This window comes from Ammospiza nelsoni, chromosome 23 (genome assembly GCF_027579445.1).
Source record: "Ammospiza nelsoni isolate bAmmNel1 chromosome 23, bAmmNel1.pri, whole genome shotgun sequence".
Taxonomy (NCBI): domain Eukaryota; kingdom Metazoa; phylum Chordata; class Aves; order Passeriformes; family Passerellidae; genus Ammospiza; species Ammospiza nelsoni.
This window is the reverse complement of record NC_080655.1, coordinates 6,329,438-6,345,200: the sequence shown is the minus strand read 5'-3', so window position 1 is coordinate 6,345,200 and position 15,763 is coordinate 6,329,438. Positions and strand designations below refer to the sequence as shown.

General features: G+C 60.8%; 1 protein-coding gene across 1 annotated transcript in view; it reads right to left on the bottom strand.

The window, feature by feature from the left end:
• Positions 1 to 7,862, bottom strand: part of NAV1 (neuron navigator 1) — a 61,755-nt gene extending 53,893 nt beyond the window's left edge. Inside the window, exons 1-3 of the mRNA XM_059488021.1 lie at positions 7,276 to 7,862; positions 6,730 to 6,824; positions 3,901 to 4,620 (exon numbers count right to left, since the gene is read on the bottom strand). Coding sequence (XP_059344004.1) covers positions 3,901 to 4,620; positions 6,730 to 6,824; positions 7,276 to 7,862 — 1,402 coding nt within the window. The remainder of the gene's footprint in view (positions 1 to 3,900; positions 4,621 to 6,729; positions 6,825 to 7,275) is intronic.
• Between the last annotated feature and the right edge of the window lie 7,901 nt (positions 7,863 to 15,763).

Below are 15,763 nucleotides of genomic sequence, written 5' to 3'. Positions count from 1 at the left end.
AGCAGCTGCAGCATCTCAGAGGTGCCCTGGGGAGCTCTAGGTAAGTGTAACCATCACACCGGGCACCACAGGCACAGCCTGTACAAAAAAGCCCCTGCACCTGATGAGCCCAGTCCATCACACGTGGACACGAGCAGGGTGAGCTCTGCACAGCCAGCTCTTCCACCACGCTGGCCATGTGCCCTCTGTCCCCTTCATCCTGTGGCTGGGCACTGGTGTAATTAGCAGCCCCAGCTGCCAGGCAGTTTTGATGAGAAGCCTCAGCCTTTGGTTGATGCAAAACGTGTAATTTGGATGATGGAAATAGCCTCTACAAAGCACATGTGATTGCTGTGCACCCGTGACCTCTCCTGGCTTGCGCAGGCTGCTCTTTAAACGTGGTTCAGCTACAAAGGCTTCCGTGGCATCAAACACATGAGGCAGAGGCAGTGACTGAATGAGAGGTAACATTTGGCCATGACTCAATAAACTGTATTTTTGGCCAAGAGGCTGGGGAATGCTTCTGGCAGGAGAAGCGTGAGGCAGAGATGAGAATTCAGGTGTGGAGACTGAACACACAAGGTCCCTGGAAGCCACTGTGGCTGGCAGGGCCAGGAGCTCATGGGCTTCTCAACACAGGTCAGCAGTTCAAGGACAACCATGTATATCTGCAGAGGCTGGAAGTCCCCGCAATTTCCTCTCTCTTCCCAGCACAAACCAAGCTTGTGGCTCTTCCCATGCCACTCTGGATAGGGTGTCCTTCAGCAGACATTGCCAAACAGCTCAGGCTGATGTTTTGCTTGCCAAAGGGACTGATGAAAACAGCAAAGACCCTCCTTTCCTCCCTCCAAAGCATCTCCTGTAGCAACCAGGAGAAAGCCCCTCTCCTGGTGCTCCTCACCAACCCTGGCAGGGTGTGAAGCCCACTCTCCTGAATCCAGCTCTCCTGGGATCCCATTCCCTCTGGGTCCATCTCCACCACAGGAACCACCTTTTCCTGGGGAAGTCAGGTTGTGGAAGGCACCATCACCATTGGGGAAGACTTCATCTGCCTGGATTGAAAGCAAAGGGGTCTGGAGGCTCAGCGTGTGTCTACACAACCTCGAGTTGTGGTTGTGCCAGCACCACTGTCACACAGCTCCCTCCTCTCATCATCCCAGGCTCCTGGTGGCATCCCCACCACACAGGCTGGCATGGGTGTGCCAGGTCATGGCTGGCTTGGCTAAGTAGGTGTGATTCAACATCACAACTCCCACAAATGTGGCAAGTACAACCCCATAGAAGGGGAGTTTCAGCAGGGTGAAGCTCCTGCTCTGTCCACCCCAGATGCTCTCCCCATCCAACTCTGGACACAGCCCTCAATCCCCCCTGCAGGAAGCCTGCCAGTCCAAATGTCTTGGAAAATTATTGGCAATACACAAAGGACAGATCTGGCAGAGTTTGGGCCTCACAGACCAGCTGACCAAGCCTTCAGATGGTAAGTGCAGTCCAAAAGGATGTTCAACACCTCCCAAGGTCAAAGTCAGCCCTGACTGATGCAGGTGGAGGTTTGGCAACACCCCAGAAACCAAATCAGTTGCTGGGGGCACTTCCACAACCATGATCTTCCTCAGCGTGTGCACAAGATCCTTCTTGGATCTCTGGTACTCCAGAGTACCACAAACTGGGAGTCACTCCCACGTGGGCCAGTCCCACAAGGATTTCTCTTGGGAATGCTGAGGAAACTCCCACCTAAGAGCAGAGCATCATGGGGGGACACTGAGATTCCCCTAGGCATCCCAAATCAGTGAGTGGCAGTCTGTTAGTCCCCTAAGTGACAAATCCCCCTGCAATCCTGCCCGGCTCCCATGGCATCTGGTGCTACCACAGCATTAGGCCTGAGGATGGATGGCTGTACACCCAGCTGTGGGACCACTGGGGCAGCCTGAGCCTCCACAACCAGCCTGACCTCCTGCATCCCCCCTGCTTATCCCCACAGCCTGCCTGCCCAGGCCCAGAGCTCACCCTGTGGCTTCCATTTGTGAGCCCTGGGATGCCCCAGCATGAGGGCAGACCCTGCCAAGGACAGCACTGCTGCTGGCCCTGTGGCTGGGGGCCAAGGGCAATGCTCTGGGAGGCTCCATGCCTCTGTGCCAGCACACACTGGTGCACACTGTGCCAGAGCCCTGCTGGAGCTGGGGCTGTGACACCCGAAAGGCTCCTGAAGCAGCCAGGGGTATGCAGGGAAGTGGAATCTGCAAATGTGGCTTTCCAGGTGCCTGGCTCCAGCACACACTCCAGCTCCACATCTCCAAACCACCTCCCTCAGGCCCCAGCCACAGCAAATCTCTCCCCTTTCTCTTCATCACACAGCAAGGACAAGGCATCTCAAGCCAGCTCAAGCACCAGAGAAACTCCCGACCCCCTAAAAAGAGGTCCAGGCAGGGAACTTGAAGGGACTGGACACACCAGTCCTGCCTGTACTGCTGCTCCCCCACCACCACCAAGCACCAGGGCTTTCCAGCCAGCCAGCTTGAGCACCATGAGCACCATGATGGCCGTGCACAGCTCCCTTGCCACCCTCTCATGCCAGTTTGCACGGCTCCCTTGCCACCTTCTCATGCCAGTTTGCCAAACCAAGCACAGCTCTTCAGAGCCACAAGCCCCCACAGTCATTGCCCAGCCAAGACCCCAGGCACTGCTGGGGGATGCAGGGGAGATGAGGTGTCAGTGGGAAACAGAGGGCTGCCGAGGCAGCCACAATTCCTAGAGACCAGCATGCAGCACCAGAGAATGGCAAGGGCTGGGCTCACCTGCACCGAGACCCAGCACTGCAGCCCATGATGGGGCACTGGGTCCCCAGGTCAGGGGCACAGCCAGCTCTGGGCCAGTGCTCGTTGTTCTCATGGAAACCCACTGTGCACACAATGCACACAGCAAGCCAGGGATCAAACCCACAGGGATAGCAAAGCAGGTTTCAGGCAGCCACAGCCCAAAATCAGCTCACACAAACCCTGCAGGAGCATCCTTGGAGACCCTCCTCTGCCGGAGACCCAGACCTCAGTGGAGCTCTGGATCTGCCCAAAATGGAGCAGCGGCATGAACCCCTCGCACAGCACCTCCAGCAGCAGCTTCCCAAGGTCACCCCCAGGGCGAGCCACGCTGATGGTGGGGAGCAGCTGTGGCACCCGGCTGTGCAGCCTCCATCGTGTTTGGTGGGTGTTGAGACAAGGGATGGCCGACAAGACACGTGGGGGAGGACAAGCTCCACCACCACCTGCCACTGCTCCTTGTGAGGAGGAACTGCCTTTCCTCCAAGCAAGAGGCAGCTGACAGCACCTTCCCTCAAGCATGCCTTGGACATGCACTGAGGGCTGGAGCCCCTCTGCTCTCAAGACAGGCTGGGAGACCTGGGGATGTTCAGCCTGGAGAAAGCTCTGGGGGGACCTTAAAGCCCTTTCAGTGCCCAAAGGGGCTCCAGGAGAGCTGGAGCGGAACTTCAGGACAAGGGGGAATGGCTTTCCACTGGCAGAGGGCAGGCGTAAATGGGATATTGGGAAGAAATTCTCCCTGTGAGGGTGGGAAGGCTCTGGCACAGGGTCCCCAGAGAAGCAGTGGTTGTGCCATCCCCAGCAGTGGCCAGGGCCAGGTTGGACAGGGCTGGGAACAACCAGGGCTAGTGGAAGGTGTCCTTGCCCATGGCAGGGAGTGGAACAGGATGAGCTTTGATGTCTCTTCCAACCCAAACCATTCTGTGATTCTAAGTGACTGGGGACACCGAGGCTGATAACTCCTTTCCCCTCAGCCTCCCTTCACTTCAAGACCCTGAGGTCGCCCTCAGCGGGTCCTCACGGAGTGCCAGGAGCCCAAATGCCTCCAGCTGCCACCTCTGGCCATTCCCATCTCGACGTCGAGCCCGGCGGTCGCGCCGGCCGCACTCACCCAGCATTTGGCTGAAGAGCAGCTGCTCCAGGTCGCCCAGCACCGTCACCACCAGCTCTGGGTCCACCTTCAGGTACGGCTTCTCCTCGGTGCCCGCCGCCACCGCCGGCGCCTTGCCGCCCAGCAACTCGTCATCGCACTTGCCGCCGCCGCCGCCCGCCTCGGGGGCCTTGCTGAGGGGCTTCACCTCGGCGTAGGGCCCGCGGGGGATGCGGCTCGGCTTCCCGGCGGGCGGCGGCTTGGCCGGGCCGGCGGGGCGCGGCGACAGCAGCGAGTGCTCGGAGCGGGACAGGCTCCGCGACATGGCGGGCGCGTCCCGCCCGCGGGGGCCGCCGCGCCCGCCGCCCCCCGCCGCCGCCGCCCCCGGCGCTGCCGCCTTGGCCATGTCGTCGCTCCAGCGAGGCTCATAGAGCTGCCGCTTCTTCTCGGCGTCGGTGAGGAAGGCGAGGTTGGTGAGCGACTTCTGCTTGCGCAGGTTGGAGCCGGCCGGCAGCCGCCCCTCGGCGCTGCTCGCCTTGAAGACGCGCAGCTCCGCGCCCCGCGGCCCCGCGGGCGCCGCCGCCGCCGCCTTCGCCCGCTTCGGCATCACGGTGCTGCCGTCGGGGCCCCGCCGAAAGCCGCGCTCCTCCTCGCCCAGCTCCACGTCGGGAAGGCTCTTGAGGTTGCTCCCCAGCATCCCCGCGCTGCAACCATTTAACCCGCCAGGCGCTGCTGCTGTTGCTGCGGCACCGAGGACACACCGAGCGAGACAGAGGGAGAGGCGCCGTCAGCGCCCGTCCCACCGGCCGGGGCGGAGCGGGGAGGGGATGGCGCGGGCGCGGGCGGGGAGCTGGGTTGCGGGGAGAGGGGGGCGAGCGGCACGGCCCCACCTCGCCGCTCCACCGCCGGCAGGACACTGCGAACCAGCGGAATGTCAGGGGCGAACAAAAAGGGCCCGCCCTCCTCTGGCGCGGCCAGGGGGCGGGGCGCGGCGCGCGCGCCCGAGGGGGGCAGGGAGGGAAGGGGGCGCGCGCGGCGGGGCGGGGCCGGGCGGGGGCGCGTGCGGCGGGCTCGGGGCGGAGGGAGCGCGCGGGACCCCGGGAGCGCGCTCGGGGCGGCGTGAGGGGCGAGCGCGGGACCGGCCATGGCCCCGCGACCACGGCCCCTCACAGGCAGGGACGTGCTGGGGGCTCGGTGGGAGGCGGATGAAGCCAGCGCGGGGGCCCCACGCCCCAGCACCCTGCGCTGAAGGGACCCCCACACTCCTGTCCCGCCCGCCACGGACCCCACACCCACCTAGACACTGCGCACCCATTCCCAGGGGGGCCAAAACATCCCCGTTTCTCCCCAGATTGTGCAGCAAGAGCCCAGGGTGGCATCAGGAATCCCGGGAGGGACACTATGGCTCCCAAACCCAGCAGGGCCTCTCCACTGATCCTAGGGAATTAAAGGCGGGGGGCAGGAGGGGAGTGGGATCTGGTTATCATCATTTTTCATTAATTACCCGTCCCTTGGGAGGGGTGAATTAAGTCTATTTGGTGACCTCACGCGGGCTGCCATGGCAACCGCCGGGAAATATTGCATTAGACCCCATCACTGCTGCCGAGATAAGGCCGGGAGCAGCGGGGGTGGTGCGAGCCCCCAGCCCACCCCGGCCTGGCGATCCCGGGCTCGGTCAATGGTAGTGCTGAAGAGTCCCAAAATAACTCCACCCGGTTGGGACAGTAAAGGGTGCCCCAAAATAGGGTGATTTGCACTAAGAGGTGCTGCTGGGGCAGGATGGGTGCACAGGCTGCACCCCAAAGACACTCGGGGTTCGGGCAGGGCTGTTGGCTGCAGGGCCTGTTGTTGGGGGCAGATCTGCGGGTGTTGTGTCGTTTTGGGGCTGCTGAGGTGATTCTTGGGCTCTCCCAATGTCCCCTGTTCCCTCTGGGCCCATCCGAGCCGTGGGAGGTGCCGCGGGCAGGGGAAGCTGGAGCAGGCACGGAGGGAGGGAAAGGATCCGGCCCCTTCCCCGGGGCCGAACCCGCTCGGCTTTGTCCCAAAAGCTCCCCAAGGAGCAGGGCAGCTGCGCTGAGCGCATGCCAGCCCTGCTCGCTCCCTCCTGCTTCCTCCTGGAACACCCTCCCGCTTCCCGCTGCCTTCAGCACTTTCCAAATCGGGGCTCAACGCTGTTATTCTCTGATTGAAGTACTGGGACCCCAGGTCAGAGTCGGGCTCTGCCAGGAGCTACCGTGGATCTGACCGACTTCTGTCCCTACAAATCACCCGCTGAAGCTCCCGGCTCTTTTTCCCCTTCTCTGCACATCTCTGGAGCATCCCGCCATCCTTCGCTGCCGCTGCCCTGGCAACCGCCGCCCCAGCATCCTCCCTGGACCCGCCTCCCCAAAATCTCCCCCAAAGCAAGCGCCAGAGGGGACCGGGGTGGCCTCGGCATTGCAGCGAGGAGTTGGGATTCAGCCCTCGAGAAAGGGGTGACCCGGTGGTGGGTGTGGGCAGCCCCCGGTCCCTCCGCGCCGCTCCTTGGAAATGGGTCATTCCTGGAGCTCGCCGGGAAACTGCGGAGGGAAAGGAGCCAGCAGGGGTGATGTCCTGGCACCGTCCCCAGAGGGGTCAGTCCCCTGTGCTCCTCACAGTGTAGGGATTTGGCCACGGAGGTCACCTGATGCAGGAACTGCAGACGAGCCTTTCCCAGGGGAGTTGGGGCACCTCCAGTGTGAGGATTCCCCCACACCCCACTGCCCTCCAGCCCTGGCTCCTCCCGTTCAGCACAAGCCTCTGTCCCCTGGCACTGTCACGGGAGCCCCCCAGCAGGACACCCCCACTGCTGACCAACCCCTCTGGACTCACTCAGGCCTCTGGGCTTGGGGTCAGATCCCTTCTCAGGACTGGAGCACTCATCACCCGGGGACGTGGCCCTCTCATGCTCCCGGTCCTCTTGCAGCCTGTGGGCAGAGGGGGTAAGGGTGGGTGATCAGGGACACTGGCCCCAGGAGATGAGAACCTGGAGCTATAGGCTCTGCCGTGGTCTGGGAACACTGGTCTCATGGCAAGGGGTCCCAGGGCACCCTATTCCCCAATGAGTCCATCCCCTGCCCCACATCAATCTCCCATGGGGTGCCCCAGCACCCCAAATCCAGTGGGAACCTCCTTTTGGCACAGAGCCCCCTGACCCAACCCCACCATTTCCCATGGCCACCCCTGCTGGGCTTGCCTGCCTCCCCCTGTCCCCATGTCCCTCCCAGCCCCATGTCCCAAGGCACCCCCAGCCCCCTGTCCCCATGTCCCCCACAGCCCCCTGTCCCCATGTCCCCCACAGCCCCCTGTCCCCATGCCCCCCACAGCCCCACGTCCCAAGGCACCCCCATCCCGTGCCCCCCATCCCCAGGGACTCACCGGTACTGGAAGGGTGCCACAGTGGCAGTGATGGGGTGGCTGTGTGGGGGCCCTGAGGAGAAAGTGATGGCCCCTGACCCAAACACAGGGCCCCTCCCCTGTGAGCCACCATGAGACTCATCCTCTGTCCCTGCTGGGGCTGCTCCCCTGCCCTTCCCAGGGGACCCTCCCAGCCGCCCCCCACCCCTGCCCTGTGCCAGGGGGGCTTTGCACAGCTCAGTGAGCTCCCCCACCCTGCCTGCCCCTCTCCTCCCACTGCCCACTGCCTCTGGCCATTTCCCAGGGGACACCAGGGATCTTGACAGGGCTTTCTGCCCTCCCTGAGCAGGGACACCGGGGCTTCCCTCCCTGCCCTCGGCCAGCTCATGGCCAGCAGCTTTGCCAGTGGCTTTGGGCTTGTGAGTCTTGGGACTGGGGGCTGGCAGCTTCCCTGGCCGAGGGGACGGAGCCCTGTGGAGGACAGGGGACCCTGGGGTGCTCAGAGGGGCTGTGGGGTGCAGTTTGCCATGGGCTATGGCACGGGGCACTGGGATGGCAGACTGGAAGTGGCTGCGGCCGGTGGAGTTGACATTGGCTGTCCCCTTCATCCTGGTGAGGCAGCTGCTGGCAAGGCTGTGGAGGAAGAGGAGGATTTGTTACAGTCCAGCACAGAGGGGGCACCCACAGCCCCTCAGCTGCACCAGATCTCGGTCTTTGTTCCCGCTGGCCATGGGTGCTCATTGTCCCCATCCTGGGAGAAGGCCACTGCACCCCACACCCCACAGTGAGGACACACACGATGTCCCCTGACAGGGATCACAGGACCAGGGCCTATGTGATGTCCTCCCCCTAGGGAGGCTGTGCAGCTCCACCCCTGTGTCCCCAGGTCCCTGCAGCAAGGACATTTGGGCACAGACCCTCACCAGTTAGGGCTGCACCACAGGCACTCAAAACTCTTTCCTGGTCCCTAAAACCACCTCCCAATCAACCAAGACCACCTCCCAGACACCTGAGGCCATCTCCTGCCCACCTAAAACCATCTTCTGGTCATCTAAGACCAACTCCTTGTCACCTGAAACAATCTCCTGTCACCCAAGAGCACCTCCTGCTCTTCTAGGCAGGAGGACCAGCTCTGTGACCCCATCTATTGGTGTCTGAGTCCCATCCCCACACTGGAGTGTCCTCCTCAGCCCTGATGTCCCCCCACATGGTGCCACCTGCCACATCTCTCCATGCTCCTGCTCTCATCTTGCTTGCCCCATGGTGACTTTCATGTCACCCCTCAGAAAATGCCCTATGTCCCCCCTCCCCTTGTTTTTCTCCATGTGATAAGGGTGTGGTCTCATGCCACCCAAAACACCCACAAGCAGGGCCATCCTTGCCACCACCACTGACAGGGATGTCACAGCACAGTCCCAGTGAGGGGAGAAGCTCATCACTCCTCATGCCCACAGGATTTGCCCAGGCAGGCAGAGCAGAGCTCAGCAAGGAAACCAGCCAGAAACAATTTCCCAGGTGAGCTCCATCTCACCTGCAGCTCTTCAGGAAAAAATATCAAAACTCAAAGAAAAAGGTTCTCTCCAGAGGAAGAAATGATCTCTAGAAAGATGTGGAGCTGTGGTACCTCAGACACCAGGTGCCACAAATCTCCCAGGACACACATTCCCACAGGTTGCTCCAGCATGGTTGCACTCAGCCTCCTTGAAGGAAAACCTCTGAGGAGGAGAAGCTTTTTGGGGTCCCAGAGCATTCTGTGGGGACCATCAGCTCCAGGCTGGCCACCCATGGTAAGGGTTCCTCTACCTGTGTGGGTGCAGTGAGTGCATTGGAGGATGTGCTGGAGCCCACTGAGGCTGTTCCTGGTGGGCTGGGGAATGCACCTTCCAGGTACCCCCCCCCTTCCCCCACACACACACCTCCTCTTTCAAACCACCCAGCCAGGACAGAGCTTCTCCAGAGCTGCAGAGCAGCTGGGGGTGCAGGGAGAGGGCTCCTTCAACCTGCTGGGAACAGCAGCTCAGCCTCAGCCCTGCATCCACTGCATTCCCCAGCAGAGGGTATTACATGAACAAAGTCCAAAAATGTCCCAAACTGTCCTGTTCTGCCTCTTCCCCATCCTGAGCTGCCCTGCACCCTGCTCCCCGCAGGCTTCTGGGGCTCTGCAAGGACCAAACCATGCCCCACATTCTCCCCACCCTGGGATGACCATGTCCCTGCCACAGGCAGCACTGAAATTCCCTTTTCCCAGACCCACATGAGCTGGATCATTTGATCATGGAGCTGTGGGTCACGGGGAGAAGGGCTGATGCAGCAGATGAGATCAAAGAATTACAGCGCCAATTCCAGCGCCAGCTGGGAGCTGCAGAGCTCCTTCCAAGGCAATTTTGATTAAGGGGCAGAGGAACCTGACACACACAGCCCTGGGCTTGCTCTCCCTGAAGCCTCTGAAACACTGGCATGTTGCAGAGGATGTCTCCCCACATCCTGGCTGAGCTGTCTCTGGCCCTGAGCCGCAGCAGAGCTGGGGGAGGCAGTGCTGGGACAGGCACGGGGGGCTCTGGAACCCCCAGATCCATCCTCGAGTCACTGTGGGAGGTGTGATGGAGCACAGGGCTCTGCACTCCTGTGGGCACACAGACCCAGCTCAGGGGACAGCCACAGCCCCAGGGTGTGCTGGCCCCATTCTGCACCCAGGGGTGCTGCAACGTGGGCAACAGGAGCCAGGCAGGGCTGTCCCTGTGCCAGCAGGATTTCCCAAACCTACAAAGGTCACTCCTGGGAGTGTGGAGAGGCCAGGGCTCAGCACCCAGCTGGACACCAGCTCAATTTTGGGGGCTTGATGTTCCCAAACCAGCTGTGAAATCAGCAGAGAGCAGCTCCCCTCTGTCCCCCCCCCCGTCTGTTCCCAGGCTGTGCCACACAACTCACACCTACCAACCCAAATTCTACACTTTTTCCCCCTCTCTTTCCCCTCTAAGGCAGCCTCTGCCTCAAGAGTGCTGTGTCTGGGGACAGCAGTTCACAGCCTTGAGCTGCAAAGCATCTTGTGCAAACACAAAATTGACCTTCACAGAACAGTTTGGGCTGGAAGGGACCTTACAGACATCATCTCATTCCAACCCCATGCCAAGGCAAGGACACCTTCCACTAGCCCAGGTTGCTCCAAGCCCTGTCCAACCTGTCCTTGGACACTTCCAAGGATAAGGGAACCTTCCTTCCCATAGGTGCAAGGATGATGAAACCAGCAGTTGCAATTACCCATTTCACCCTGAGGTCCCTCACACAAACACCTGCAGCCCAGTAGCTGGCTCTGGTGGGTTTTCTCCTAACACAGAGGAAGATCATTTGCCCCTCACTCTGTAAAATCTGTCCCAAGCTCATCCTCAACCAACTCAGAGGCAAAATTTTTATCTAAATTTATGCTGTGACTTTACCTTCTCCAGCACCCAGTGAGCACCACCAGCATGCAGCACTTCTCCAGCCCTGCCTGCTCCCTGGGCATGTGGCATCATGGCTGTAACCAGGTTTTGTAGATTTCTTTTCCACTCTGGATTTCTCTCTTGTGGACACAACTTCCATTTCTCCCCCTCTGAGCCCACCAGCGATGCCACAGCTGCAGCAGAAGCCAAAGCTGCCGCGCTGGCCACAAGAAAATCAATCCTTCTCTTGTGCTCACAGAGCTGAGGCTTCTCAGGAGATGCCAATGCCTGCTGGGAGCCGGGCTCAGAGCACTCCTTTTCCCACCACACACACCTCAGGTGCCTCCAAGGATTCCACTGTGCGTGGTTCAGCACTACTGACCCCTCCCCAGGCTTCCTGGGGGGTGGCGAGGGATGATGTGGATGTGGCCCCGCTCCCCCAGCCGGTGACACCACCTGGACCCTCATGCTGGCGTCCCACACCCGGGGATGCCATCAAAGGGATGAACCAAAGCAGCTCCTGCCAAGCCCCTGTTGCCCCCAGCAGCTCCAGGAGGAGCCACCCTTTGCCCAGAAGCCCCTTTCACATCCAGCACCAACCACCATGAACCAAAACCATTCCTGGGAAAGATTCAGTCTGTCCTTGTTCCCAAGGAATTCTTCCTTTGCCTCCAGACTGATTTTACCCTATCCAGGACTGGGTGTCCCTGGCACATGCCCCATGATGGTGGCAGGGGAGCAGACAGGCACCCATCATGCTGTGTCACCCTATGTCACGCTGTGTCATGCTGTGTCACGCTGTGTCACACTGGCATCCTGCTGCCTCTGCCTGGCTAAAGCAGGTCATGGCCTGACCCAGATAGACTCAGCAGCTCCTTTGCAATTAGCTCAAAAAGGAAACAACTTTCTCCTTCAGCCCAGGAACAGCTCTCAGGAACAGGCTGCTGCTCCCCCTCTGGGTAACGTGAGCCCTGAGAACTTGCACCTGATTTAATATGGGGACTTCCAGCTGCTGGGTGAGGTTTTGGCCCAATCACTTCCCTGGGTACCAGTTTGGGATCACTGGGTCCCGTGGTAGTGGAAAGCAGCAGGCACACACGAGGTGTTTCAGCACAAGGGGATATTCTGGAGCAGCCACAGCAGTGCTGTGGGCAGCAGAGCTGTGCCTGGGCATCAGGGCAGAGCCTCCTGGGCAGCCAGAGCTGTTTGTCTCCCAGCCAAGCAGAGGATACTCATTCCAGGTGTCCCCAGAACTCAGGTCTGGAGGTGAACTTGAGTTTTTAACCCCAGAGGTGAGGTGGATTTTATCCCTTTGGACAATGCCATATGCAGAGTTACGAGTGTTCACATTGAAGGAAAGCCTTGGCTGAGCTATGTCCTTCATCCCAGGAGAGACACAAGCCAGCACATCCCTGAAGGCATCTCCTTCAAAGAGGCATCTGTTGTGCCCGGAGCTTGAACTACTTCCTCAGCCTCGTGTCCAAATCCATCTCATACGTGTGATTTTAGCAGCCAGAAATGAACAGGGACCTGGAGCCTGATCTCCTTTCATGTCCCCATTTCCATGACCTAGAGGGGTCACTGAAGCATTCCCAGCACTGAAGCAGATCTGCTTTGGAGCCATCCATCACCTGAGCCGAGCTGGGAACAGCCTCCAGCCCTGCAGGGGCTACAATGAGTGGCTGAACCCCTGGCCCCACCTCTGTGCCTTGGAGGGGTCCAGCCACAGGGGTCCCATGTTTCCAAGAGAACAGTGAATGGCTCTGCAAGCATTTTGTTCTTTATTTTGTAGCATTTTGGGGTGACTTTTATAAATGAGGTAAAATTTGCTTGTCTCCTATCACAGCTTAGATCCCTGTCAGGGATGACATGCTGTCCCATATCCCAGGATAAATCTGGCAGGAGTCTGAGCATGGACACTGAGTGACAGAAAATGTGTTCACCCCTTCAGCCTCTGCTGGCACCTTGCTGCTGTTCTGTGCCTGTTTCCCCACCCTGACACAGCCTCTGGAAGGGGTAAGAGAGCTGAAACCAGGCTGGTGAATAGGAAAGAGGGAGGATGGATCCTTTCCTGTGTGTGCTGGGATGCAGAACAGCTCTGTAAATTGGGAATCATCCTTGAGACACCCTTGGGACTGGCAGCACAGGAACACCAGGGGCTGCAGCACTGTGCCAAGTGTCCCCACAGAGATGCTCAGGGGCTTCAAAGCATCCTTCCTTTTTATGGGTGAGGGTGGAGGGGGCAGCCCAGGGGTGAACCCCAGGGTGTGAGAGACAGGAGGAGCTGGGCCCCTGCCAAGGACAGGTCCTGGTGCTGTGAAACAGCTGCCCCCAAAGGCTGCTGCCTGCACCTTGCAGCCCTGTGCAGCATCCAGCCTCGAGCTGCCATCAGGGATGGCCATGCTCCAGCACAGCCTTCTCCCTGGCACGCTCGGCAAGGGCGACAAAGAAAAGGCTCCTTGTGACACAAGGAACATAAAACTTTCCAAAGAGAAACAGAGGGAGCCGGGGCAGAAAGGGCCCTTCAGAGGAGAACAAGCTGCCGATTCAGACACCAGGCCCAGCCCTCCAGCCCCCGTGCCCCGGGCAGGACCTGGCCTGCCCACCAGCCGGTGTCACTGCCTGGAACACTGCCACCACCCGTGTCACCGGGGCACCAGGCTGGGTCCTTCCCCAGGGAGGTGCCACTGCTCCCCTCTCCTGCCCCTCCGGAGGGCAATGTCGGGCTGGGTGCAGGCAGGTGCTTCTCCTGGGGGCAGGCAGGTAGAACTGGAGGGCAGCCAGAGCCAGCTCTGCCTGTCCTGGATGTCTGTTCCCCCTAGCACGATGCTGGGAGCTCTGGGAGATGGGGAGGGCAGGCACTGAAGGACAGAAATCAGCTGTTGTCCAAGCAGAGATCAGAGAGAAATCACAGAATTGTCATGTTGGAAAAGCCCTCCAAGATCATCAAGTCCAGCTGCTAACCCAGCACTGCCACACCCATCACTAAACCACGTCCCCAAGTGCCACATCCACACGTTCTTGGAACACTTTCAGAGATGCCCAGCCCGTAGCCACAACACTAATCCCTGCCTAAGCCCCTCAGCAGCAATCCCATTAGGCATTTAACCCATTTCAATAAAACCGGCTCTGAGCAAAGCCGAGCTCTAGGCTGGACCTGCTGAGGCAGCCGCTGTCACCGAGCCGCGGGTACCCAGGAGAGCGAGCCCTGCTCGGGCTGAGCCGTGCCCGGCACAAATCCTGGGTGGATGGGCTGGGACTGGGGCTGGGGCAGAGCCTGGGGGCTGTGCGGGGTCTGTGCAAGGGCTGTGGGAGGATCTGGGACGGTGGGGACGGTGTGAAAGGCTGGGCAAGGGTCGTCCATGCCCAAGGCTTCTCCCCGGGGCTATCCCGGCCACACAGTGCCCGGTTCGCCTCGGCCCCTGCGTGTTCCCCCAGCCCGTGCCCACCCCGGTCTGTCACAGCCCTGGCTCCTCCTGGGCCGGTGGGCGTGGGCAGTGCCCGGCGGGGGCAGCGGGGACATCCCGGGCCCGGCGCTGCGGCCGTTCAGGAGCCGCCGGTGCTGGACAGCTCCGCCCGGGGCACCGCCCCCCGGTACCGCCCCCGGGCCGGTGTCACCTCCACCCGCGATCGCATCCCGAGCCGGTGTCACCCTCCCCTCCGCCGGCTGCCACCCCCTGAGCAGATGTCACCCTTTCCCCCGAACCGGCCTCACTCTCCTCGGTCCGGTACCGCCTCCCCAGCCGGTGCAGCTCCCCCGGGACGAGCGTCTCGTCCTCGAGCCCGTGTCCCCTCCCCAACCCGGTGCCCACCGGGCCGGCAGTGCCCGCACCGCCTGTGGCCGGTGGTGCCACACGGGCCACTGTCGGTGGTGTCACTGTCCCCCTCGGGCCACACCACCAGCCGGGGGCCGGCAGAGGGGGGCCCCAGGGAGCAGCCCAGCGCCGGAGGCCCCCGGCCCGGCCCCTCGGCTGCCTGTCTGGGACGGAGCCATCTGTCCGGTGCCTGGTGCCATCTGTCCCCAGCAGCGCTGCCTGTTATGTCCTGGTGTCCCCAACACCCACAGGGAAAAGGGTTGGGCTGTCTCTCCATGGGCTGTCCGTCCATGAGGTCACACCTCACTGAACCCTCTCCAGATGCCCCTGCAGTGTCACCTGGGAAGGTCTGGGTTGTGCCCAAGGCTCTCCCACTCTCCTCGGCCCCCCGCTCTTCCCGCGCTGTGTGGCAAGCAGAGCCATAAGCCCTCGGTAGCCCTGCAGGTGCCTCCTCCAGCACAGGAGCCACCATGGACACCACAGAGCCTGGGGTCCCTCTGGCATCCAGCACCGCAGCCAAAATACAACATCTCCTATTGCACATCCTGAGGGCTTCAAAACCTTCCCAACACCACCCCAAAACCTTCCAGAGCCTCAGTGCTGCCATGGGGCCAAGGGGCTCCCAGTGCTGGATCAAGACCCGGGCCAGGAGCCGTCCCACAGCTCTGGTGACATTCAGCTAAACTTGTCTGGGCCAAAACTCCACGGAACCAGTTGCATCCTTTATTCAGCCCTGGGTTCCTGCAGCATCCCACACCTGGCCCTTTGCTCCTGAGAATTTTGAGCAAGACCAGATGTCACAGTGTCTGTGTTTGCCACCGCTATATGGAAACGGCCCCCCCCAGTCCTCGACCCATGAATCCTGGAAGGGCCTGATGGATTTTGGCTTGGCTGCTGGGCTGGCAGGGAGAGGCAGCTGCACAGGAGGGCTGCAAAACACATTAGCTCAGCAGATGCTGTCACCTTTGCAGGCATATGTGAGCTCTGGGTGGTCAGGATGGTCGAGGGGGCAGCTGGGCTTGTCCCCCCCATCCTGGCACTGGCAATGCATACCCAGCACCCCCAGTGTCCCTGCTGAGACCCTCAATGCCTGTCTGCTCCTTTCAACACTTGGCTCTCTCAACACACAACAGGCAGAGCAGAGTCGTGGGTGTACCCAAAAAGGCACTTTTCCCCCCCTAAAGCAGGTTAAGGATTTAAAAATGCCACTGGGAACATGGGACAGTTATCTCTGGGGACACAGCAACAGGGTGTGCCAGCCAAGTGGGAGATTAA